Source organism: Amblyraja radiata, chromosome 9, assembly GCF_010909765.2.
Source record: "Amblyraja radiata isolate CabotCenter1 chromosome 9, sAmbRad1.1.pri, whole genome shotgun sequence".
Taxonomy (NCBI): domain Eukaryota; kingdom Metazoa; phylum Chordata; class Chondrichthyes; order Rajiformes; family Rajidae; genus Amblyraja; species Amblyraja radiata.
This window is the reverse complement of record NC_045964.1, coordinates 72,555,865-72,580,542: the sequence shown is the minus strand read 5'-3', so window position 1 is coordinate 72,580,542 and position 24,678 is coordinate 72,555,865. Positions and strand designations below refer to the sequence as shown.

The 24,678-nt window shown below is 43.0% G+C and overlaps 1 protein-coding gene across 1 annotated transcript; it reads right to left on the bottom strand.

Annotated features, from left to right (window-relative positions):
• LOC116977252 (alpha-1-antiproteinase-like) lies at positions 1 to 22,734 on the bottom strand. The gene is made up of 5 exons (XM_033027706.1): positions 22,630 to 22,734; positions 21,768 to 22,444; positions 11,215 to 11,485; positions 6,961 to 7,108; positions 1 to 1,085 (listed from the first exon to the last, which is right to left on the bottom strand). The coding sequence occupies exons 2-5, from the start codon at positions 22,435 to 22,437 to the stop codon at positions 897 to 899; spliced, it is 1,278 nt and encodes a 425-aa protein (XP_032883597.1). The 5' UTR covers positions 22,438 to 22,444; positions 22,630 to 22,734; the 3' UTR covers positions 1 to 896.
• Between the last annotated feature and the right edge of the window lie 1,944 nt (positions 22,735 to 24,678).

Genomic DNA, 24,678 nt, shown 5'->3' with positions numbered 1-24,678 from the left:
GTTTGTGTTCATTATCGACTTTAATGTAAATTACTTAAACCACTTTATACTGAGTTGAAAACAAACGGCTGGACGAACTCAACTGGTTAAGCAGCATCAGTGGTGGGAGGAAGGTTTAAGGTTCAGAAGCTGCATCTGGACCGAGGGCGGAGAGGGAAGATGGCCAACAGGAGCCGTGATACAGCAGCTAATATGCGATAGGTGGAAAGGGGAGAGGTGAAGGGTGATGAGCTGATGGAGCCAGCCAGAGGCAGGTGGGGTGATAGGTGGAAACAGCTGAGGAAAGCTAAGATAGAGAGAGCCAGCTGGATGTCGGGAAGGGAGAAGATGGAGACAACACCTCGAGGATTACAATGTCTGTTTCATGATAAAACAAGTGGTTATTAGTGGAGAGTGGTATATTTGGTTAATCTCAGAGCTTTTTTAAACATTAGCAGAAATAATATCATTGTTTATAATTTATATATACAGTAAACCCACGCAACAACAGACCACGGGGGCAGGGGAGGATGGTGTCCGTTATCGCCCTATAAATGAGTGAGGGGGGGGGCGGGGAATTTTAACCCAAGGCCGGGAGAGATGAGACACACATGAGTGAAGAGGGGAGGGTGTTTAAACAAACGGCATAGATAGGCTGGGGAGCCACAGGGCCCCCGACTCCACACGTGGTGCACCAGGGACGAACCCGGTACTCAGGCATTCCCGCTGCTCGCTCTCTCCACTCCTGTGACTGGATGGGCGCCACGTGGTGCCAGCTCATTGAGTAACTGGTGGATGTGGGCGGACTGTGTAATGGAAGCCACTGCCCGCTGTAACAGAAATCTGTTATATGGAGGTCCGTTATTGCGAGGGTTTACTGAATTGCAATTTTGGAGGATACACCGAGTCTGCTTGTATTAAACAGTGGGGTTTATCACCCTCCCTGCAAACAGGACGCTCTTAGTGTTGTGGTCAGCAATTAATAGTAAGAAGGGCCGGTCAAACTTAAACTGTGGAGCCCTTGACATTGGCATTAAAACACCAGTTGTAACTGCTGAAGCTTCTGTTCCTCTCTCATCAATGTCCAGCACAGCCTCATGCACCATCTACATGAACAGAGAGAGCAACAAATATGATTAACAGAAGTAACATACCTTTTAACTGGTGAACAGGTTTATTTTAAAAGAGGTATTTCCATGCTCTAGTGCGAGCGCTTCTAACCCAGTTATATCCAAATTCAAAAAAGCAAAGAGGAAATACTGGAGTAACTAACCAAAGGCTGGAAGAACTCAGCTAGTCAGTCAGCATCTATAAGGGGGCAGAGGTGTACTCGATGTTTTGGGTTCAAACTGCATGCTGGAAATACTCAGCAGGTCAGGCAGCATCCCCAGTACCCAGTCAGTCATCTCCCATAGAGTCTGGCCACAATGTTTGCATGGCCAACAATGGATTACTGAAACAGACACTATTCTGAGATCCATTGTGACAAGAATTGATAAGAAGCAAATGAGACAGCTCAAGAATGTTCTCAAAGCCTCCTGGGGAAAAAAAGTGGACCATTTCCCCCAAGTCCTGCTCTATGAAGGTACAAAATATAGAAGGAGCATTTGGGGTGGCCCAAGGAAGCTTGAGATCCAGTGGAAACAGATAAAAGCATAATGCAAGGACCAGAAGAAGTGCAACACTTCCAAAACTTCTTATCTACCATCACCATCAAGCACCTCCCTCCCTGATTCACACAAAGAGTGGTGGGTGTGTGGAACAAGCTGCCAGAGGAGGTAGTTGAGGCAGAGACTATCCCAACATTTAAGAAGCAGTTAGACAGATACACAGTTAGGACAGGTTTGGAGGGATATGGACCAAATGCTGGCAGGTGGGACTAGTGTAGCTGGGACATGTTGGCCGGTGTGGGCAAGTTGGGCCGAAGGGCTTGTTTGCACATGTATCACTCTATGATGATTATATCTGTTATTACTACATTGGCCTCATCAGCCTCTTGAGAACCCATGGATATACTCCTTACAAGTGCCCCTTGCACATGTATAATCTTTCCACAGGCTGGATAGCATGTAATAGAAAAACTTTTCACTGCAACTTGGTCCAGGTGACAATAAACTAAACTAAACTACAGGAGGTGGTGCATTTCTTCTGCTCCTTGTACTGGGCTTTTATTTCCTGACATAGATCCCATAGATAGACACAAAAAGCTGGAGTAACCCAGCGGGTCAGGCAGCATCTATGGAGAAAAAGAATAGGTGATGTTTCGGGTCACGACCCATGATTTTTAAATCAGCACCTGTAGTTCCTTCCAACACATAGTTCCCATAGAATTGGATGGCCCTGAAGAAGAAGTAAATGAAAGGGGCTGTCCCACTGCGGCGACCTAATCTGCGCGTTTAGAAGAGTTTGCCCTCGACTCAAATTCGCAGCATGGTCGACACGAGGTCCTAGGAGGTCACGGGAACTCTCCTTCATGCTCGTGGGAAGTACCCGCATACTCGTGGCCTCAGCTAGTATGCGGAAATTTTTCAGCATGTTGAAAGTTTTTCCCCGAGTAAAATTTGGTCGGCATGGTTCTTTTGAACTCGTAGTGCAGTGGAGTGGGGTCGCTATTAGTTACAGGCAGTCGAGGGCAGCCGTAGGCAATCTCCTTCGCTGGCCGGGCATTTTGATTGGCTCATTGAAGTTTTCTGGACCAAGGAAAACCGACCGGTAGGTTAAATGCCCGCTAAACTTTATTATACTTCTTAAAAATGTCTCCACTCTTTCTCATCCCCTTCTACCCTGCTTCTCTTCCCCTCTCTCCCCCTCTCTTCCCCCCACCCCCCCCCCCCCACGCTCTCTAAAGGACTTACAATACACTGTGCAGCCGTCTTTTACCTTCCTCTTCATCGCGGGTGTGAATTTCAGACAGCGCTCCCCCACTTTCCCTGGCCCCCACCTTTGCGATGAGTGTGTGTGTGTGTGTGTGTGTGTGTGTGTGTGTGTGTGTGTGTGTGTGTGTGTGTGTGTGTGTGTGTGTGTGTGTGTGTGTGTGTGTGTGTGTGTGTGTGTGTGTGTGTGTGTGTGTGGTCGGTCGATCCACCTCGCGGTTTCAACGCGGATGGCCGATCCAGCTCGAGGTTTTCCAGGCGAGTGCCCTCAAGCATAAAGGTCGAAGACACTCTTCTTAACTAGCGGATGAGGTCGCCGCAGTGGGCCTCATCAAAGCCCCTTAACAAATGCACTGAAGCATTAATTCTTCTTTCCAAGTTGCCAACAGATAATCCTTGGCCCTTGGCTCACCATTTTTAATGGGCTGGATTTTGCAGAAAAATGCTGTCAATAGCTTTCGAATCCATAGGTGCTGAGTTAGGGATCGACCCTTCATTGAGTTCAAGAGAGGCGAACAAGTATAAGGGTTAAGGTAAGAGCTCATATTTTTAAATAAAGTGAAATGATCGAAATATTTAAAATCTCTTGAAGCAATGTAAGAATGAATAAGTTTGGAATTTTTCATGTTCTGCTACATTGATAAAACCGACATTCTCAGGGTTTCAGCTGAATTGCAAAGCTATGGGAAAGGAACAGAGTAGCATTGAGGAAATTCCATGGCATCCTTCCAAGAATCTTAAAACCGTGGACTCCTTACCAGTCTCAGTATTTCCAAGCAACCACAACGTTTTTAAGAACCATGTGGCTACTTTGTTTACACGCATCTCATCTTGGCATTGAAAAACCTTAATGTTAAATATTTCTGTACAGATTAGCAACATTATAATATGCTTAAGATGCAACAATAATCAACTTTGTTGAGACTGTGTAATCAGCAGGCTGGCAATGAAATCAAATCAGAACACTTTGTCTCTTATATACACAAGCTTATATCCCTCAACTTTCCCAACAAATCACTTGTGCCTTGTTAAAACCAGACTGCAGTAAATGGTCAAAGCAAAGATAGACACAAAATGCTGGAGTAACTCAGCAGGAGAGGCAGCATCTCTGGAGAGAAGGAATGGGTGATGTTCTGGGTCGAGACCCTTCTTCAAACCAGCATCTGCAGTTTTTCCCCCACACTACTGGTCAAAGCATTGACTCATTCAGTGAAGGTTATTCATTGTGCCTTAGTGGTTCTTTGAAATAGCTCCACTTGGTTCCATGCTCCCCTATAGTACGATAGATTTTCAGTGAGGAAGACTTCAGGAAGCGAAGCGGCACACATACCTATGCTGAAGTAGAGATGGTCGAAAGATTTGTTCTTAGGAATAGATATCACCAGCAATCTGTCTTGGACCAGCCACATCGAAGTACAAGAAGCCTCTACTTCCTTAGAAGGCTTAGGAGGTTTGCCAAGTCCCCAACAGCCCACACTAATTTTTACAGAGGCTCCGTAGCAAGCATTTTATCAGGATGTATCTCAGCATGGTTTGGGAACAGCTTCATCCAAGACCGCAAGATATTGCACAGAATTGTGGGCGCAACCCAGTCCATACGTAAACTGATCTCCCTTACATTGACTCCATCTATACTTCACGCTGCCTTTACAAGGTCGCCAGCAGGATTAAGGACCAGTCTCATCTCGATCATTCCCTATTCTCCCCTCTCCCATCAGGCAAGTACTACAGAAGTTTGAAATTGCACACCTCCAGATTCAGGGACAGTTTCGTCCCAGCTATTATCAGGCAACTGAATCATCCTCTCACCAGCTAGAATGCAGTCTTATGCCCCTGTCCCACTTAGGAAACCTGAACGGAAACCTCTGGAGACTTTGTGCCCCACCCAAGTTTTCCATGAGGTTCCCGGAGGTTTTTGCCAGTCTCCCTAACGGTCGAAAGTGGTTTCCGCTTCTTCTATGTTCAGGCGATTATTTCAAAAAATTCAAAACCGGCCGCGACTAAAAATAGGTTGCCGTTTTAAAAATCGGTAATTTTTTATTCAAAGCCGGTTGCGATGCTAGTTGAAGGTGGTTGCCGGAGGTTGCAGGTAGTGGAAGGTAGTGGAAGACCTCCCTGGTGGAATAAAACTGAGTGAAAAAAAGGTCTTACCTTCCACTACCTGCAACCTCCGGCAACCACCTGCAACCTCCGGCAACCACCTGCAACCTCCGGCAACCACCTGCAACCTCCGGCAACCACCTGCAACCTCCGGCAACCACCTGCAACCTCCGGCAACCACCTGCAACTAGCATGGCAATTTTTAGTCGCGGCCGGTTTTAAATTTTTTGAAATAATCGGCGGAACATAGAAGAAGCGGAAACCGCTTTCGACCATAAGGGAGACTGACAAAAACCTCCGAGAACCGCACGGAAACCTTGGGTGGGGCGCAAGGTCTCCAGAGGTTTCCGATCAGGTTTCTTAAGTGGGACAGGGGCATTACTCATTGGAGATATTAAAACTTTTTAATCGGACTTTACTGACTTTGTCTTACACTAAACATTATACATTTATCCTGTATCTGTACACTGTGGACAGCTTGATTGTAATCATGTATAGTCTTTTCGCTGAATTGATAGCACACAAAAAAAAAAGCTCTTCACTGTACCTTGGTACATGTGACAATAATAAACTAAATGAATGCAAACTAACTAAACGAAACTAGACTAAAATAAAATAAAATAAACAAAACATAATTCTGGTAGTGTTCCTTCATAACTCAATGAGAAGGATGGTGGTGCTCAGAATTATCAATGCTGGGTGGATCTCCTGAAGCTGGACCCAGATCCCACTGCCACCTTTCACTCTCACGCCCCTAAGACAAAATTGGCCTGTATTTTCTCCCAGGGAATTGTAAGGTTTTGAGTGAGTTAGGTTTCTATATACCATGATGCATTTGTGGGGGGCGTGCTCTATGTATGGGCCAGAAGCCGCTTTATAAGGTCATAAGTGACAGGAGCCGAATTAGGCCATTCGGCCCATCAAGTGTACTCCACCGTTCAATCTTGGCAGATCTATCTCTCCCTCCTAACCCCATTCTCCTGCCTTCTACCCATAACCGCTGACACCCGTACTCTTCCTTGTTCAGTTGTTGGTGTCAGCTGCAGTCATTGTAAATCTATCTGATCTCTATTTTTATTGCAACATGATTCTCAGAACATTATCAACGTGTGCTCTGGCTCATCCCAATTATAACTCGTTGTTCTCTGACATTGGATCTCCCTTGTTCAAGGTTTCCAGGGCCACAGCCTGCAACACTGCAGGTGGTCTCAGCCTGCCCATTAGCTGCCCTCAGCAGCCACAGTTTAGTTTGGAGTTTAGAGATATTCAGAATTGTTGATGGATCTGAATGTCAGAAATATTCATGGCATTTTAATGCTTTGCTAAACCAGCTGGTATTTTAGTGAGCTAACAAAGATCAAGACATTTTGGAGGGTGGTATTTATTTACTAGTTATACCATGCACCAGGGTATCATGTGTTAAGGCAAGGGGCTACCACTGTGGATAATAGTCGGCATGGAAACAGGCCCGATGGCCCTCTGAGTCAATGTCAACCATTGATTACGTGTTCACACTGGTTTTATGTTATGCCACTTTTACATCAGCTCCCTACAGCAATTGCTCGTAAATTACCTTTGGCTCCTGCAAAGTAAAATATTGCATGAAATAACTCCAGAAAGAAAGATTATTAAAAAAGGCAAGATAGAATTATTTCTTCTGAGGATTTCAAGTAAAGCATGTATAGGAAGGAACCGCAGTTTACACCGAAGATAAATACAAAATGCTGGAGCAACTCAGCGGGTCGGGCGGCATCTCTGGAGAGAAGGAATGGGTGACGTTTCGGGTCGAAACCCTTCTTCGGACTGAAGTAGGGTCTGGATCCTTCAGACTGAAGAAGGGTCTCGACCCGAAATGTCACCCATTCCTTCTCTCTAGAGATGCTCCCTGTCCCACTGAGTTACTCCAGCATTTTGCGTCTATCTTCAACTAAAACATGTTTTACGAACTTATGTCAAAGTAGAAAAAGAAAATTGCTACGTCTTTCTGTTGAAAATGAAAATGTTTTACCTTTGACATCTTTACTGGCGCAGATCTGGTTATCTTGGAGAGATTCGCATTCTTAGTGAACAGATCGACGATGCCCATTGTCATCAGTAAGTGTTTGAGTTGGTAGGAGGACTTTAACATCAACTTTGGAAAGCGTAGATCCACAAACCTGTTGTCCAACAGTGTCAGAAAGATATTAATTCTCTCTTGAGTTTTTCTTTTGGTGATCCCTACGTTTAATAGAAATACATTCCCAGTTTTCCCAATGCACAGGGTAGAACACAGTTTGAGGATGTTTTTGGTAATTCCCTAGAAAGCAAACAGTCTCCGAGGAGTTGTTTCAGGACAGGGAGCGTGACATGGGATTACGTGACATCCACTCTCATTGTGAATGTGCTTATTTTCCAGGAAGGCTCACTGAGTGGCAACAACTAGCAAGGGGTTATTTACAGGCAATCCCCAGGTTATGAGAGGGCTCCGCTCCTGAGAAGTGTTCCTCAGTCAGAAATGAACAGAGACAGTGTGTGGGAGAGGATGACAGAAACAGCTGAGAGGAAGAGTGAACGGGCATGGTTAGAGCAATTGCCAGCCAACCTCACTGACTCAGTGAGTGAGCAGGCATGTTCTGTGCTCCCAGCTCCGTTGAGCTCAACCCAGCCTCTGACTATTGTGTCGAGGAGTGGGGGAAGGGAAAACGTGGGGAGAGAACGCATGAGGAAATGCCCCATTCCCACCCGGAAGGAGATGCCTGTAGCCCCGCAGAAGCTTAAATTAATAACTTTCTGGTTCAGAGATATAATCAAGACTGCAAAAGCTTAAAACATTGAAATGTCTGTATTTTGTGACCAATAATCAAAATAAATGGATTCAGAACTGGGTTATATATGGAAGCCATGATTGAATGGCAGAATAGACTTGATGGGCCGAATGGCCTTATTCTGCTCCATGAATTTATGAACTTATGAAGGCAGTGGGTTGCGGTGGAAGGGAGTTATTCTGGCTGGAGGCCTGTAACCAGTGGGGGTCTGCAGTGATCTGTGCTGGCTGGGACCCCCATTGCTGGTGATATATATAAATGACTTGGACACAAATGTAGATAGGTTGGTAGGCAAGTCTGCAGATAACACCAACAATAGTAGAGTTGTGATCAGTGAGGAAGACTACAAAGTATACAGTGGGATATAGATCAGCTACAGAAATGGATGGAGAAATAGTAGACAGAGTTTAATCAGAGCAAGCATGAGGTGTTGGGGAAGTTAAATGTAATGGGAAGGTATACAGTTAATGGCAAGACCCTTAATAGATTTGATGTGCAGAAGGATCTTGGGGTCCAAGTCCATTGTCCCCTGAAAGTGGCAACACAAGTAGGTATAGTAGGGTATCTAAATCTAAATGTTATTAGTTATTTAAGTTATGACATCGGATGGAAGCTGCATACCAAATCTTGTTGCGCTTATGTGCAATGACAATAAAAGATATTATTATTATTATTATTATTGTAGAGTGGTGAAGAAGGCATATGGTATGCTTGCCTGCACAGTTGGGGCACAGAATACGAGAGTCAGGACGACATCTGCAGCTTTATAGGTTAGGCTGCATTTGGAGTATAATGTGGAATTCTGGTTTCCCCATTACAGGAAGGATCTGGAGGTTTTGAGAAGTGTGCAGAAGAGGTTTACCAGAATGCTGCCAGGATTAGATGGTATTAGGTACAAGGAGAGCTTGGACAAACTTGGATTGTTTTCTCTGGAGTGTTGGACCTGATAGAAGTATATAAAATTGCGAGAGGCATGGGAAGAGTGGACAGTCAGAAGCTTCATCCCAGGGAGTCGAAGATATCAAAGACTAGAGGGCATAGTTTAAGGTGAGGGACGAAATTTAAAGGACATGTGCGGGGGCAATTTTTTCACACAGAGAGTGATGAGTGCCTGGAACCGTTTACCAGGGTAGGTGGTGGGGGTAGATATGATGGTGGCATTTAAGAGGCTTTTTGATAGGCATATGTATATGCAGAGAATGGTGGGATATCGATCACATGCAGGCAAAGGGGATTAGTTTAACCTTGCATCATATTCAGCATGGAAATTGTGGGCTGAGGGGCCCATACCTGTGCTGAACTATTCTATGTGTCTATGAATACGCTGACAGCACTTCAAAAAGTTGATTTCCTCAAAAAGAAAAGATTTTTGTGAATAAAATGGAGGTGGAACCATATGCTTCGTCTGGGTATCATGGTCAGCATGGACCGGTGGGCCGAAGGGCCTGTTTCCACGCTGTATCTCTAAAATGAACTAAAATTAACGATTTTGCATCAATAAAGTTGTCCTTGTAAGCTCTAACATTTCCTGCCTCATTAAATTAATATGACTGAGGAAATAGCAACAGCTTCACGCCGTTTAACGTAGCTGAAAGTGAGGTAGACAGTGAGGTGTTATTTTTGAAGTGTTGGAAGAACATTATGACTTGAAGAGTAACCTCATGATTCTTGCTTTTAATGGAGCATCTGTACTCACCAAACGTTGTTGTGTCATGTTTCCATGTAATTAACTGACTTGCCTCACTGCTATGTCTACCACGGTGTTTGAATTCACACACTGAACATCCTTGCAGGAGATGGCACTATGCTGTACAGCTTATTAAGACCAACTTACTTCATGAATAAACACACAGTCCAAGAAAGTTCACATCTTCTTGAGTTTCAATGCATGTGATATCATTCTTGCAGACTTGTTTTATTAGGGCAAGGGCCCTCATTTCTGGTGTATATTCGAGGTGGATCTCTGACATAACTTAATTCATCTCAGTCGGTTCAAGATCCATTGATCTTGAAACTTTCCAGTTCAAAAGCATTTAATCTAAAATTGCAGGATGCTAAATATTTACTTAAAGTATAGATAGTTTTTCACTTGCCAAATACAGGTTTGGACGTCACGATTGCAATACTGAATGTGCAAATCTTATACATTGACAGTAACACATGAAACTGAGAGCAATGTTTGCTATCTGCCTGTTTGAACATACATTTGGGATTGAGAAATTGCAATCAGTGATATCTTGGTGCTAAATCTGCAAACTTTAGTTTGGTTTTGAGACACAGCATAGAAACAGGCTGTTTGCCCACTCAGTCCACTCCGACCATCGATCACCCACCCATTCATACTAGTTCTCTGTTATCCCATTTTCTCATCCACTTCCTACACATTAGGGGCAATATGACAATTAACCTGAAAACGAACATCTTTGGGATGTGGGAGGAAACCAGGAATGCCCGGAGGAATGCCCTGTTAAAAATTAGTTATTAATTACCTTCAATAAAGCACTGATGGAAAAACCACACCATTCTTGAACAACTAATTTTATATTTGGACTCAAATTTCCTGAGAAGAATTATTTCAAAATTCTGTGTTTTCTAAAATAATTTAAAATGCTATTATTTACATTATTAATGTTTGGTTATGTTATTTGGCTTCTACTTTAAGCAAGTGAATGCCTCAAACTTCAATGCATTCTCTAAAACACGGTTAAAAAATTAATTTACAAATTAGAGCATTTTTAACTTCCTGATTGACTGCGCATTTAGCTTGAAGGCCTCACTTTTCATGCGAGCCTGAAGTTTCACCATATGATCTGTAGAATTAATATAACATCAGGAAAATTGCAATCCATGCCACAAGGCTTCTTGTGCCTTTGTGTGTTGGTTTCTTTAAGATCAATGGTAATTACCATCAATTAGCAGCTGATTGCAAAATCTGAGTCACAAACCCCAACTCTTTTTGCCATTCCCCCTTTCACGGGCAAGTTGCTTAAGGGATTACCAAATTACTGAAGAAAATCTGACCCAAAGCAATAATTCTCTCCCTTTTTGTAACCAACTCTAACGTATCATAAAACATAGAACAGTTCAGCACAAGAACAGGCCCTTCGGCCCACAATGTCTGTGCTGAACATGATGCCAAAACCATCACGGACTTATCTGCACATAATCCATTTCCCTCCATTTGTTGATTACCAAAGTGTCTTAAATGGTATCTCAACCACAGCATGTTCCAGGTACTCATCACCCTCATTGTAAAATAGTTGCCCCACAAATCTCTTTTAAACTTTGTCCCTCTCACCTCTCGCCTTCTAGTATTTGATTTTTTTTCCATCCTGAGAAAAAGGTTCTGACTCTATCTATACTCTATCTATACTTCTCATAATTTGATATACTTCTATCAGGTCTCCCCACAAGCTCATCTCTGCATATTTATTATTTTCATTGTGGCAACAACTCACCCAGTCCTTAAGGAAAGTAGCAAGTTTTGAAAATTGGTAATGGTCAGATTCTGTTCAACCCCAGGCAGTTTCCCCGGATCTGGTAGTATTAGTACCAAGGAAACATTTCCTTTGTAAGGAACCAGAATTACGGAACTGGACAGTTTTTCATCGTAATTCATTGCATATCTTCCTTTGCCTTTCATCATTTGAACTTTAACTGTTGTTGTATCATCGACGTGAAAGTCAGCTTCGTATGTGTTCAGGGGATCGAAAGGTTTCACCCATTTACCTACAAACACAAAGACAGATCATGAAATACCACGGGGAGCTGGTTACGCACTACTGTGAAAGACATGGGTGGCATAGCAGTGGAGCGACTGCCTTAAGGGCCTGTCCCACTTGCATGCGATTGCGTGCGTTTGGCACAACCAACCGGAAGCGGAGTTCATGCGAAGTTCGCGCGTGACGTCATTTACGTCATAGACAATAGACAATAGACAATAGGTGCAGGAGTAGGCCATTTGGCACTTCGAGCCAGCACCGCCATTCAATGTGATCATGGCTGATCATCCCCAATCAGTACCCCATTCCTGTCCTCCCCATATCCCCTGACTCCGCTATCTTTAAGAGCCCTATCTAGCTCTCTCTTGAAAGCATCGAGAGAACCTGCCTCCACCACCCTATGATGCAGGAATGCCACTGACTCACCACTCTCTGTGAGGAAAAGTGTTTCTTCTAAATTCCTTCTAAAAGTACATCCCTTTAACCTGAGGCTATGCCCTCTGGTCCTAGACTCTCCCACTAGTGGAAACATCCTCTCCACATGGTCATGCTTACCAATCAGCTGGGCAGGGGGCGGGCCGACCGAATTTGGGCGTTGCACGGCGTCGGGCGGTGACATCATCATGCAACGCCACACCGGGCAGTGGAGTCATCATGCAATGCCACACGCTAGGCATATGCCATCAAGACGCTGCGTACGCCGTCAAAACGCTGCGTATGACGTCAAGACGCTGCGTATCACCGCAATGTGCCTGTGTGCCGACAGGCCGTTGGCGCGCAAAGATTTCGGCCACTGCAAGAATTTCGGAGCCCCGCGCGATGTCGGGACCAGCCCCGCACAACTCCGCACTTCTAAGTGGGACCGACCCCGCATGGCCATACGGTGCCCGTACGCCTCAAGCGACCACGAGGTCGCGTAATTTGCGAGCCAAGGTCGCGTAAGTGGGACAGGCCCATTACAGCGCCAGAAACCTGGGTTTGAACCTGACTAGGGGTGCTTGTCTGTACGGAGTTTGGACATGGCCTTCATAACATAAGTTAAGTATAGGAGCAAATAGATCCTTCTGCAGTTGTACAGAGCCCTAGTGAGACCACACCTGGAGTATTGTGCGCTGTTTTGGTCTCCAAATTTGAGGAAGGACATTCTTGCTATTGAAGGAGTGCAGCATAGGTTCACAAGGTTAATTCCCAGGATGGCAGTACTGTCATATGTTGATAGAATGGAGCGGCTGGGCTTGTACACTCTGGAATTTAGAAGGATGAGAGGGATTCTTATTGAAACACATAAGATTATTAAGGGTTTGGACACGCGAGAGGCAGGAAACATGTTCCCGATGTTGGGGGAGTCCAGAACCAGGGGCCACAGTTTAAGAATAAGGGGTAAACCATTGATGAGGAAATACTATTTCACACAGACGATTGTGAGTCTGTGGAATTCACTGCCTCAGAGGGCGGTGGAAGCCGGTTCTCTGGATGCTTTCAAGAGAGAGTTAGATAGAGCTGTTAAAGAAAGCAGAGTCAAGGGATATGGCTCGAAGGGCTGAATGGCCTACTCCTGCACCTATTGTCTATTGCCTGTTTCCGCGCTGTATCTCTAAACTAAACTAAAACAAGGACTTTTGCCACAGTTCATTTAAGGCTGTTATCAAATCTCATCTTGCTCTCACCCATCTTTATCCCTCTCCTGCAGTGCAAACCATTAATATTCACAGGTGGAGATGTGTTCTTGGTTGTACACGGGAAATGCATTGTGCACTTGCAGCCAGGTCATGGATATCATGGACATTTACAGCACAGAAGGCCACTATTTGGCCAATCTTATTCCTGCCACCCAAAATTGAAAGTCATGTTAACTCCAATTTGCAGCCCCTGCTTCAAAGCCCTGAAGTTTATGGCTGAAGATTGTGCTCATCTACAGACCATTTAAACATGGAAGAAATGTCTGCCCCAAGCTATCATTTGGGCAATGAAATGTTTACCACTTCAGTGCGATCATTTTCTCTCAGTTCTCCTCTGAACTTTCTGCCAATTAACTTCAAGTTAAATTTAATACCCCCATTACTGACCTCCGCTAGAGGAAATAGTTCCTTGAACTGTTTATTTTATCGACATTGAACATGGAACAAAGATCAGTACAGCACAGGACCAGGCCCTTCAGCCTACAACAAGATGCAGGCAAATAGGTCTCTTTCTGTAGGCCAACTTGGTCAGATGGACAAGGTGGGCTGAAGGGCCTGTTTCCATGACTCTATGACTATGATTCTAAGTAGACTCTAAGGCATGGATGCTTGGATGCTTATGTTAGTGAAGAATCCATAAAAGCAGTTGCACCAGGAAGCGAGCGGGCAAGATCATCTCTGACCCCTCTCACCCTGGCCACAAACTCTTTGAATCACTTCCCTCTGGAAGGCGACTCCGGATTGTCAAAGCTGCCACAGCCAGACATAAAAACAGTTTTTATCCACGAGTAGTTGCTCTACTCAACAGCCAAAAATCTGTAGCCTCCCTTTGGTCTGGTATTTTGTTGGTTCACATGCTTGATCAATGGTGTTTTATCATTAATGTTTTATTATTATTAATGTTTAAGTGTTTTCTGAGTCATTCGTAACTGTCACTGTATGTCATGTTGTTACTTGTGGGTGGAGCACCAAGGCAAATTCCTTGTATGTGAATACTTGGCCAATAAACTTACTTTCTTACTTGGATTTCTAAATTTCCAAAGTTAAATACGGTAAGTAGCTGCCAACTTGATATGCCACCTATCCACAGATAGACACAAAATGCTGGGAGTAACTCAACGGGACAGGCAGCATCTCTGGAGAGAAGGAATGGGTGACGTTTCGGGTCGAGACTCTTCTTCAGACCTTAGTCTCGATCCAAAACGTCACCCATTCCTTCTCTCCAGAGATGCTGCCCGTTACTCCAGCATTTTGTGTCTATGTTTGGTTTAAACTAGCATTTGCAGTTCCTTCACACACACGTCACCTGTCCAAGTTCTCCAGAGGCGCTGCCTGACCCGTTGAGTTGCTCCAGCACCACGAGTCTTTTTTGTAAACCAGCATCTGCAGTTCATTGTTTCTGCCATTATATATTCTTTGCTTTGGGCAAGCAACTAGGATTGAGGTTCCACCACACTTTGTTTTATATATTTGTTCCCTCAGACTCCTTACATGGCGTTGCATGAGGATGGATGGATTCTCTTGCTTAGGCGTCACCAAATATTACTGGTCAATGGTGCATTTCCAATCACATTGGCCAATGAGGGTTTTTTTTTTCTTTCTTGATGTAAGAAGACAAGTGCTTTCTCTTAACTCTTTCAGATGGGAGCAGTAAGGCTGAGCTATCGAGATAAAAAATTAATGTGGCTACGCTTCCTGGTATGTCGATATGATTTCTATTGCGATGAATTATTTAATTCCCACCTTACTAGTTCTCTCTTAAAGTGTATGATCTATCAAATCAATAGGATGTGTATTTCTTATTGTTCCATTTATTCTGATCATATTTAAAAAAATAATTTACAAGATGTAGTACTGCCCATTTGGTACCAACAACCATTGCTGGGAATGTTTTCATGGAGTCTCACTCTAGTTAATATTCTGTTGGAATTACTGAGAAAGCATGTGTGTAGATCAGACAGTTTTATAAACCATGTCTGTGATATTCCTATACCTTGCTGAGTATTCCATGTCCCTGCAGCAATGTGCAAAGGAGGCCCTTGATGTAAAGGATATGTAAACCTGATCAGGGCCATAATAAATGAAAGGCCTTCGGGCTAAATTAAAGACAATAGTTTTGTTCAAATGCACAGGTACATTGGGTAGCTTTGAAATATTCTCCTCTTCTCAGTAAGCGACCAGTTTCGATATAATTCACAGAATTAAAAATTCTAACTCCTGCACAACTAATGTCTACAACTAACCGCTCTGCAAGATTGCCATCTTCCTTCTGCATGGATTAGAATTAATTCTGCTGTTGAATAGTGCCTGAGTGTTACAACTGTAGGTACTGGCCATTGTAGCTCACGGCTCTTGACAAAACATGGCAAACTACTAGAGCAACTTTTTCTGCCACCATCATGAAATGCCCAGCTTAGGTGACTACATGGAACATAGAACAGTACAGCATAGAAATAGGCTTCTCTACCCATAATATCCTTGCTGAACGCAAAGCCCAGTCACACTAATCTCATCTGCCTGCACGTGTTCCATATCCTTCCATTCCTTGCATATCCTTGGGTCTATGGAAAGCCACTTACTGTAAATGCCACTATTAAATCTGACTTCATCACAGCCCCTGGTAGCATGTTCCAGGCACCCACCACCCTCTGCGTCAAACACTTGTGCCACACATCTCCTTTAAAGTTTGCCGCTCTCACCTTAAACCTATACCCACCTGTCTTTGACATTTCCACCCTGAGAAAAAGGTTCTGACTATCTACCCCATCTACGCCTCTCATAATTTTATAAACTTCTATCAGGTCTCCCATCAGCTTCCGATGCTCCGGAGAAAACATAGATAAATTGTCTTGGATATTCGTGAAATGCAGCTTCCCATTATTTTCCAACAGTTCCTTATTAATTTTTTAGTTTGACTCCCAAAATAATCTGACCTACAAAAGAAAACAAATGAAACAAAAGGAGCCATAAATGACGCAATGAAGGTAGACAAAATTGCTGGGGAAACTCAGCGGGTGCAGCAGCATCTATGGAGCGAAGGAAATAGGCAACGTTTCGGGCCGAAACCCTTCTTCAGACACAATGAACATCGTTTCAGCTGTGGAATTCCCGCTTAGATGCAATTGAAATTGCTGAGAGGAAATGCCTGAAATGTTGATTGGGATAATTTAGCCCATTTCTGACCCATTATCAGATTGAAGTACCCAGTAAACGGTGCCTCAAATTCAGAACTTGAGGTCCCGCGTTATTTAGTGACATTGAGCAGATTAGGACCTAATGCCTTGGAGCACAAAGGGCTGAAGGGGTGATCTTATAAAGGTGTTTAGGATTAGGATGGGAATAAATAAGGTGAAGGCACATAGACTTTTCCCCAGAGTAAGAGTATCAAGAACCATAAATCACAAGGTTAAGGTGAGAGAGAAAAGATTTAATGGAAACCTAAGGGGCAACTTTTTCACACAGAGAGTGGGGGGGTATATGAAATGAATGGCCAGGGGAGGTAGTTGGGGCACGTACTATAACAACAATTAAAATAATTTTAGACATGTATATGGATAGGAAAGGGTTTAGAGCGATATGAGCCAAATGTTGGCAAGTGGGATTAGAGTAGATGGGGCATTTTGGGCGGCATTGACAAGTTGGGCCGAAGGGTCTGTTTCTATATTGTATGACCCCATGACTATGATTCTAAATCTTTAAAATGAAGAAAGGTTTTAATAGTTTGGAGGCAGCTAGAATATTTCCAATATGCAAAAGAGCACAACCAGAGTCCAGACCTCTGGATTACTAGTCCACTAATTTAATCACTGCACAACCACCTTATTTTTTAATTGCAATGATTGAATCAATTTAACTAGTGCTCAAATGAAGTGAGAGCGACCTCAGGCATGGTATTAACATGTTCTACAGAGCTAGGGAGAGCTAGAGGAGGAAGTGGCCAACAGTGGGCAATAGATCTCATATTTATCATTAGTTTTAATTATTCCATCAATATGATAATCACAACAAATCCTCAGAAAATTCCCAAGAAATTGTGTTACCCAAAGAGCAGTAGGAATGTGGAACTTGCCACATAGCAAGTAATTGGAATTAATATCATGAATGTATTTAGAAGGAAGATGCATGAGAATTAGAAGGAAAAGGAAGGTTACATTGATAGGAGGTACACAAAATTGCTGGGGAAACTCAGCAGGTGCAGCAGCATCTATGGAGCGAAGGAAATAGGCGACGTTTCGGGCCGAAACCCTTCTTCAGACTCCAGTTACATTGATAGGTATCAGTGAGAAAAGGCAAGGAAGGATTTGACCGTGCGATATAAATGTTGGCCTGGACAGGTTGTAAGCGCCCTGAGTGAACCTGACTCAGAGAATCATATAACAAACAAAAAAGAATCTTCGGCCCACAATGTCCATGCCAACTATCAAGTTTTGAGAGATACAGCGCAGAAACAGGCCCTTCGGCCCACCGAGTCTGCGCCAACCAATGATCCCCGCACATTAACACTATTCTACACACACTAGGGACAATTTACACATACACCAAACAAATTAACCTACAAACCTGTATGTCTTTGGAGTGTGCAAGGAAACCGAAGATCTCGGAGAAAACCCACGCGGTCTTGGGGAGAACGTACAAACTCTGTACAGACAGCACCCATAGTTGGGATCGAACCCAGGTCTCTGGGTTCTCTTCTGTACTAATTCCATTTACCAACACTAGATCTGTAAGCTTCTATGTATTGATAATTCAAGTGGTCATCTTAAATGTTGTGAGTGTACCTGCTTGTATCCTCGCCTCAGGAAGTTTGTTCCAGATTGCAGATTGCCAGATTGTAAAAATCCTCCTCAAATTCTCCTTAACTACAACCCTCCCCTAAACCTATGCCTTTTGGTTTCAGACGTCTGTATCCATCAAAATCAATATTTTATATAATAAATAATACATGTAATACCAGATACCCAGTACTCTTAAAGTTGCTAGAGAAACAACAAAAGCTCTAGTTCATTGATCAAGTCATAAATTGGAATCTCAGCATGGTAGCTGGGGATGTTACATTCCAGCACTATCTAGAAATAAGAAAAAGTCAATCCCTGTGGAGGTAAATATGAGATTGCAAGATTATTGTTAAAACTCACCTGATTCATTGATGTTCTTCACATGTGGCCATACAAAATACGTGATGTCAGACCAACCAATGTTGACTGTAAACTACCTTCTCATGTCAGGGATGGAGAACAAATGCCAGCATAACCAGTGTTGACCACATAGAAACATAGAAACATAGACAATAGGTGCAGGAGTAGGCCATTCGGCCCTTCGAGCCTGCACCGCCATTCAATATGATCATGGCTGATCATCCAACTCAGTATCCTGTACCTGCCTTCTCTCCATACCCCCTGATCCCTTTAGCCACAAGGGCCACATCTAACTCCCTCTTAAATATAGCCAATGAACTGGCCTCAACTACCTTCTGCGGGAGAGAATACGAGAGATTCACCACTCTCTGTGTGAAAAATGTTTTCCTCATCTCGGTCCTAAAGGATTTCCCCTTTATCCTTAAACTGTGACCCCTTGTTCTGGACTTCCCCAACATCGGGAACAATCTTCCTGCATCCAGCCTGTACAACCCCTTAAGAATTTTGTAAGTTTCTATAAGATCCCCCCTCAATCTTCTAAATTCTAGCGAGTACAAACCGAGTCTATCCAGTCTTTCTTCATATGAAAGTCCTGACATCCCAGGAATCAGTCTGGTGAACCTTCTCTGTACTCCCTCTATGGCAAGAATGTCTTTCCTCAGATTTGGAGACCAAAACTGTACACAATACTCCAGGTGTGGTCTCACCAAGACCCTGTACAACTGCAGTAGAACCTCCCTGCTCCTATACTCAAATCCTTTTGCTATGGATGCTAACATACCATTCGCCTTCTTCACTGCCTTCAATGCAAGAATAAATTAGAAAAAGAAAAAAAAACTATTGAAGTCATGGGTTACAATTAATGATGTCATGGATATCTTAATTGTTCTATGTCCTCGTTTGTGCTTAAATATTTCCTGCAAATTGGCTTTAAATAAGCAGACGTCAAAGGTTAAAGGTTGGTTGCATGGAATCATTGAGACATATGTCAAAAACGGGCCTTTCGGCCCATCCTATACATGTCACCTATCTGGTGTCAACTATACTAATCTGGTTTATCAAGTGAATCTACAAAATAGCAAATTTTACAATTACAGTAAAAATATAGATAACTGTTTGAAGGAACACAATGCAAATAGGATTTTATCTTCCCCGACATAGAGGTGTGTGCATGTGTGTGTGTGTGCGTGTGTGTGCATGTACATATGCTGAATAACCACTTGTTCAAAATGTCTTTCCAAAAGTGATTGAATTTAAATTCCTGCGTTGACTCTTTTCTCAATATAACAGCAACCTATGAAACACAGATCCTTCATATTTCCCCGAAGGCATTTTCCTTTCTTCCCCGAATTATTATTCCAAGACTTGACCAAATGGCGAGGCCAAGACTAATTTTCTTTTAAAAACAGATATATCTCTTTCTTGTAAAGTTAACATCCTGAAACTTCGCTCTTTTTCTCTCTAATCTGCTTTTATATCTGTCTCCTCTTTCATCTGATTGTCCAGGAGAGAGCGCAGAAGAGATCCACCAGGATGTTGCTTGGATTGGAGGACTTTAGTTATGGGATAAATTGGACAGGCTAGGTGTGATTCCCTGGTGTGATGGAGGTTGAGGATGATCTGATAGAGATGTATAAGATTCTAAGTGGGTTAGATCGGGTAGATAACCAGAATCTTTTTCTCATGGTTGGGGTGCATCAAAAACAAAAAAAACCATGTTTGAAGTGCCAAGGAGCTTTAATGGGGAGTTGAGGTGAGAGTCTACATAGTTGCTGGTTGATATCTGGAACTCGCTGCTAAAGGATGTGGCAGTATCAGATCCAATAATGATTTTTAAAGACATTTTAACAGGCACTGAAATACGAAGGCTAAGGAGGCTCTGATCTAGCATTGTTGGCCAAAACGATCGATATGAATGTAGTGGATGAAAAGCCTATTTCTGTGCTCTATATTTTTCAATGATTCTAAATGATATTAATGGTGAATGTGTTTTGTTGTCATTTGCCTACAGGGAGCCCCCCCCTCTCTAATTGGTGAATCTTATAGAAACTTAGGAGGGATCTTATAGAAACTTACAAAATTCTTAAGGGGTTGGACAGGCTAGATGCAGGAAGATTATTCCCGATGTTGGGGAAGTCCAGAACTAGGGGTCACAGTTTAAGGATAAGAGGGAAGTCTTTTAGGAGCGAGATGAGAAAATCATTTTTTTACACAGAGAGTGGTGAATCTCTGGAATTCTCTGCCACAGAAGATAGTTGAGGCCAGTTCATTGGCTATGTTTAAGAGGGAGTTAGACGTGGCCCGTGTGGCTAAAGGGATCAGGGGGTATGGAGAGAAGGCAGGGATGGGATACTGAGTTGGATGATCAGCCATGATCATATTGAATGGCGGTGCAGGCTCGAAGGGCCGAATGGCCTACTCCTGCATCTATTTTCTATGTTTCTATGTGAAGAGAGTCCATTAATGTTGCATCCTGAACTTAACTACAGTGATATCTTCAACAACATGGTGGTGGTGCTGAAAGATTGGACCAGTAATCCTTGACTAACAATCTAGAGAGCTGGGGTCAAATCCCACCATGGAAGCTGTGGAATTTAAATTCAGCTAATCATCTACAATTTGTTTAGTTTGGTTTAGCTTAGTGTCACGTCTACCCAGGTACAGTGAAAAACTATTTGCTGCATGCTATTAGGTCAGCGAAAAGACTATACATGATTACAATCAAGCCGTCCACAATGTACAGAGAGATCATCAACTAATCTACATAATGATAACTGGTTCACTGATATCTTTCAGGGGAATAAATCTGTCACCCTTACCTGAACTGACCTGTATGTGACTTCAGACTCTCTCCATGAGGTGGGCTGTGACAAGGACTAATTCATTCAAGGGGAATTTGATTAGTCAGGGGTTATGGGGAGAAGGCAGGAGAATGGGGTTCAGAGGGAAAGATAGGTCAGCCATGACTGAATGGTGGAGTAGACTTGACGGGCCAAATGGCCCAATTCTGCTCCTATCACCTATGAACTCATGAGATTGGAGTTGGGCTTTAAATGTTGGCCCTACCAGAGATGCTCAAATTAGGAAAAATTAAAACGAGGAAACAAAAAGCAGTGTGTATGTGCTTGAAGGTAGCGGTAGTGGAGGTAGATACTACTATAACATTTAAAAGGAATTTGCACAAGTACTTAAATAGGAAATGCATTAGGCATACGGGCTTAACCCGGGCAGATGGCTTCAGCGTAGATAGGCATCGTGGTTGGCATGGATGAGGTGGGCTGTAAGGGTCTGTTATTGTGCTGTCTGATTCCATGATGATGTTACTATAACAATATACATCTGAAAGAGGTCATCATTGACTTTTAGTTTAAAACTTCTTCAAACATTGTGCTAAGACCTTATTCTTTCCCATTCACATGACGTCCCTTGATTCTATGGTGAACAAGTGTGTATCATTTCTAAAAAAACGTCCTACCTTTGAACATGACATAATTGAGAAGTACCATTGTGGTGCCTGGATCCAGAGTTTTAATTAATTCCAGAATTTTGCCCTTTGTTCGTTTTCTCACGTAAGCGTTGATAATCTTTTTTGCTTTGTCAATTTTTCTGAAATCAATGTTCATCACCTCTGCATTGTAGAATTGTGTTGTGCCATCGTGGAATTTCTTTTGAAGAGTTAGTCCCTGCTGGATGTGGAGAGAGTTTCCCAGCTTCAACTGCAGTTCGCCATTCTCAGCGGTTAGGTCTTGCAAGAGGTATTTGAATGCTTCATGCACATCTGCTCCATCATTTTGTGTCATATTACCGTACCCAAGGACCTGCAGAATTTGATCTCGCGTGTTAACCCTTGCGCCCAGAGTCAACATACTCAGAGCAGCAGAGACACTTATTGGTGAGAAGAAAATATTCTTGGAAATGGAACTTGGCTGAGCGGCAATCTGTCTGTAAAGGCGTAAGGCAAAGTCTATGTTTGCAGCTGAAAGTCTGAGCACGGACAGCTGTCTCTGCAGATTGTTCCTACTTTTTGGGCTAGTGGGAGATTTTGGACTTGCAGTCTTCAGGGTTGAAATTTTTCCATCAACACTGGCTATTCCAATGAAGAGCACAGCGGCCAGTAACAAAGCGACAGGAGTCAATTTGCCCATCTTTAACCTGTAAAAAACAAAGGACAAACTTGTAATGCGATGCTTCAAGATTGTTCAAAGTCTGAGCTCTCTTGACTCAAGTAACGCTCAGGCTCTGAACAGTGTTAGTTTGTTACATCCAGTCAATCACCGGTTCAAGGAGATTGCCAACTTAATTTCTAAAACAAGTCCATTTAGGAAGGAACTTCTTACTTGTCTCTAAATCAGACTGTTGCCACTGTGGTTTTCCTCTCCCTTCTACATGGGCTGTACAACGCCAACTTATACAGCAGCGAATGTAAACAGGCCAGTTATGCATTAATCAGAGAGTGACCTTCACTCCGATGGTAAACATTACTTGCAATGATGTTTGCATTGCAAGTGTGGTTCAAGCAACCTCAATAAGCTTCAAAATATGACAGATGTACTTTGGAATATTCTTTTTGGTTATTTTTTTTTTCAAAAGAGAAAACAATCCTGTTTTAATGCCCATTTCTGATGTCCGAAAAACTGTGTAGTTGTTCTGACCAAAATTCAATTAATTACCAGATAATGTCACGATTTAATTTGTTAATTCCCATAATCCTGCAGAAATTTACTTCTGTTATAAATATTCAGCGTTATAATTGCAATTAATTTTACACAAATGACTCATCTGGATATCGCACAGAATAATTAACAGCTATTGTGACAGAAAAATAAACCAATTGCAAAATTAATTTCCGTGAAAAAAATTGAGGATAATTCCTCTCAGACAGCACACCCACATACGTGTATACGCGCGCGCACACACACATATATGCATTTGCACATAATATATACAAAGTAAGCTTCCACTAAAATATACCAGCAAAATGGAAAACACATAGCTAAACTTCCACAAACATTTTTACTTTTGGTCTTTTCTTGTCAGGTCGATATTAAAAATTGTCAAGACACTGACGTACCCATCTTTAGGATAATAGACACACCCAACTGTGGTGACTACAAAGAGATCTTACTGCTAGGAATATTATTCACAAGGAGTATTATTACCAGAGTCCTCCTCAAAAGTCTCCTCCCAGCGACAGAAGAGTCCCTTCCTGTGGGGAATTAGCCCATCGGGAGACACAGAGAACCTGATTTTCATGATGCAACAAGGCAAAGAGAGATGTAGGATTCAGCACCAACCACAGATGCTGCCTGACCTGCTGAGTGTTTCCAATATGCCCTGTTTAAATGTAACCGTATGTGTCCTTTAACTCTGTCAAAGAGTAGGAACTATGGATTGTGCAGGAAGGAACTGCAGATGCTGGTTTAAACCGAAGACGAGCACAAAAAGCTGGAGTAACACAACGGGTCAGGCAGCATCTCTGGACAAAAGGAATAGGTGACGTTTCGGGCCGAGACCCTTCTTCAGACTGAGAGTCAGGGGAACGGGGAACGAGATATATAGACAGCACTGTGGATTGATTGATTGGTTGATTGATTGATTGGAAAATACAGCATGGAAAATGGCCCTTCAGTCCATCGAGTCCATGCCAACCATCCATCATCCGTTCATGCTGGTTCTATGTTATCTACTTTCAAATCCACTCCCTGCACACAGAGATTTTTATAGAGGCCTATCAACCTATAAACCTGCAGGTCTTTAGGATGTCGGAGGAAACTGGTGCACCCATTGAGGACCAGAGGAGATTGGTTTAAGGTGAAGGGGAAAAGATTTAATAGGAATCTGAGGGGTAACTTTTTCACACAAAGGGTGGTGGATGAATGGAACAAGCTGCCAGAGAAGGTAGTTAAGGCTGGAACTATCCCAACATTTAAGAAACAGTTGGAGAGGTAGATTGATAGGACAGGTTTGGAGAGATATGACCATATCCGGGCAGGTGGGACTAGTGTATCTGGGACATGTTGGCCAATGTGGGCAAGTTGGGCTGAAGGGCCTGTTTCCACACTGTATCACTCTATGACTCTATAACCCAGAACAGGGAGACCATGTAAACTCCAAACAGATGGCACCTGGTGTCCGGATCAAACGCGGGTCTCAGGCGCAGTGAGGCAACACCGCTACCAGTTGTGCCACCCTGTGCATTCTGCCAGATCCATATTTACATTCAGATTCAGATTAGTTTATTGACATAAACACTGGGGTGCAATGAGATTCCTAGCCCGTACAAACCTCCAAGAGTTAGTAATAAAAACAATGTGCAAGAATAAATACAATGACAAATACAAAGCAGCAGAATGATGCATTGATTGCAGTACAATCTGACGTAGTGC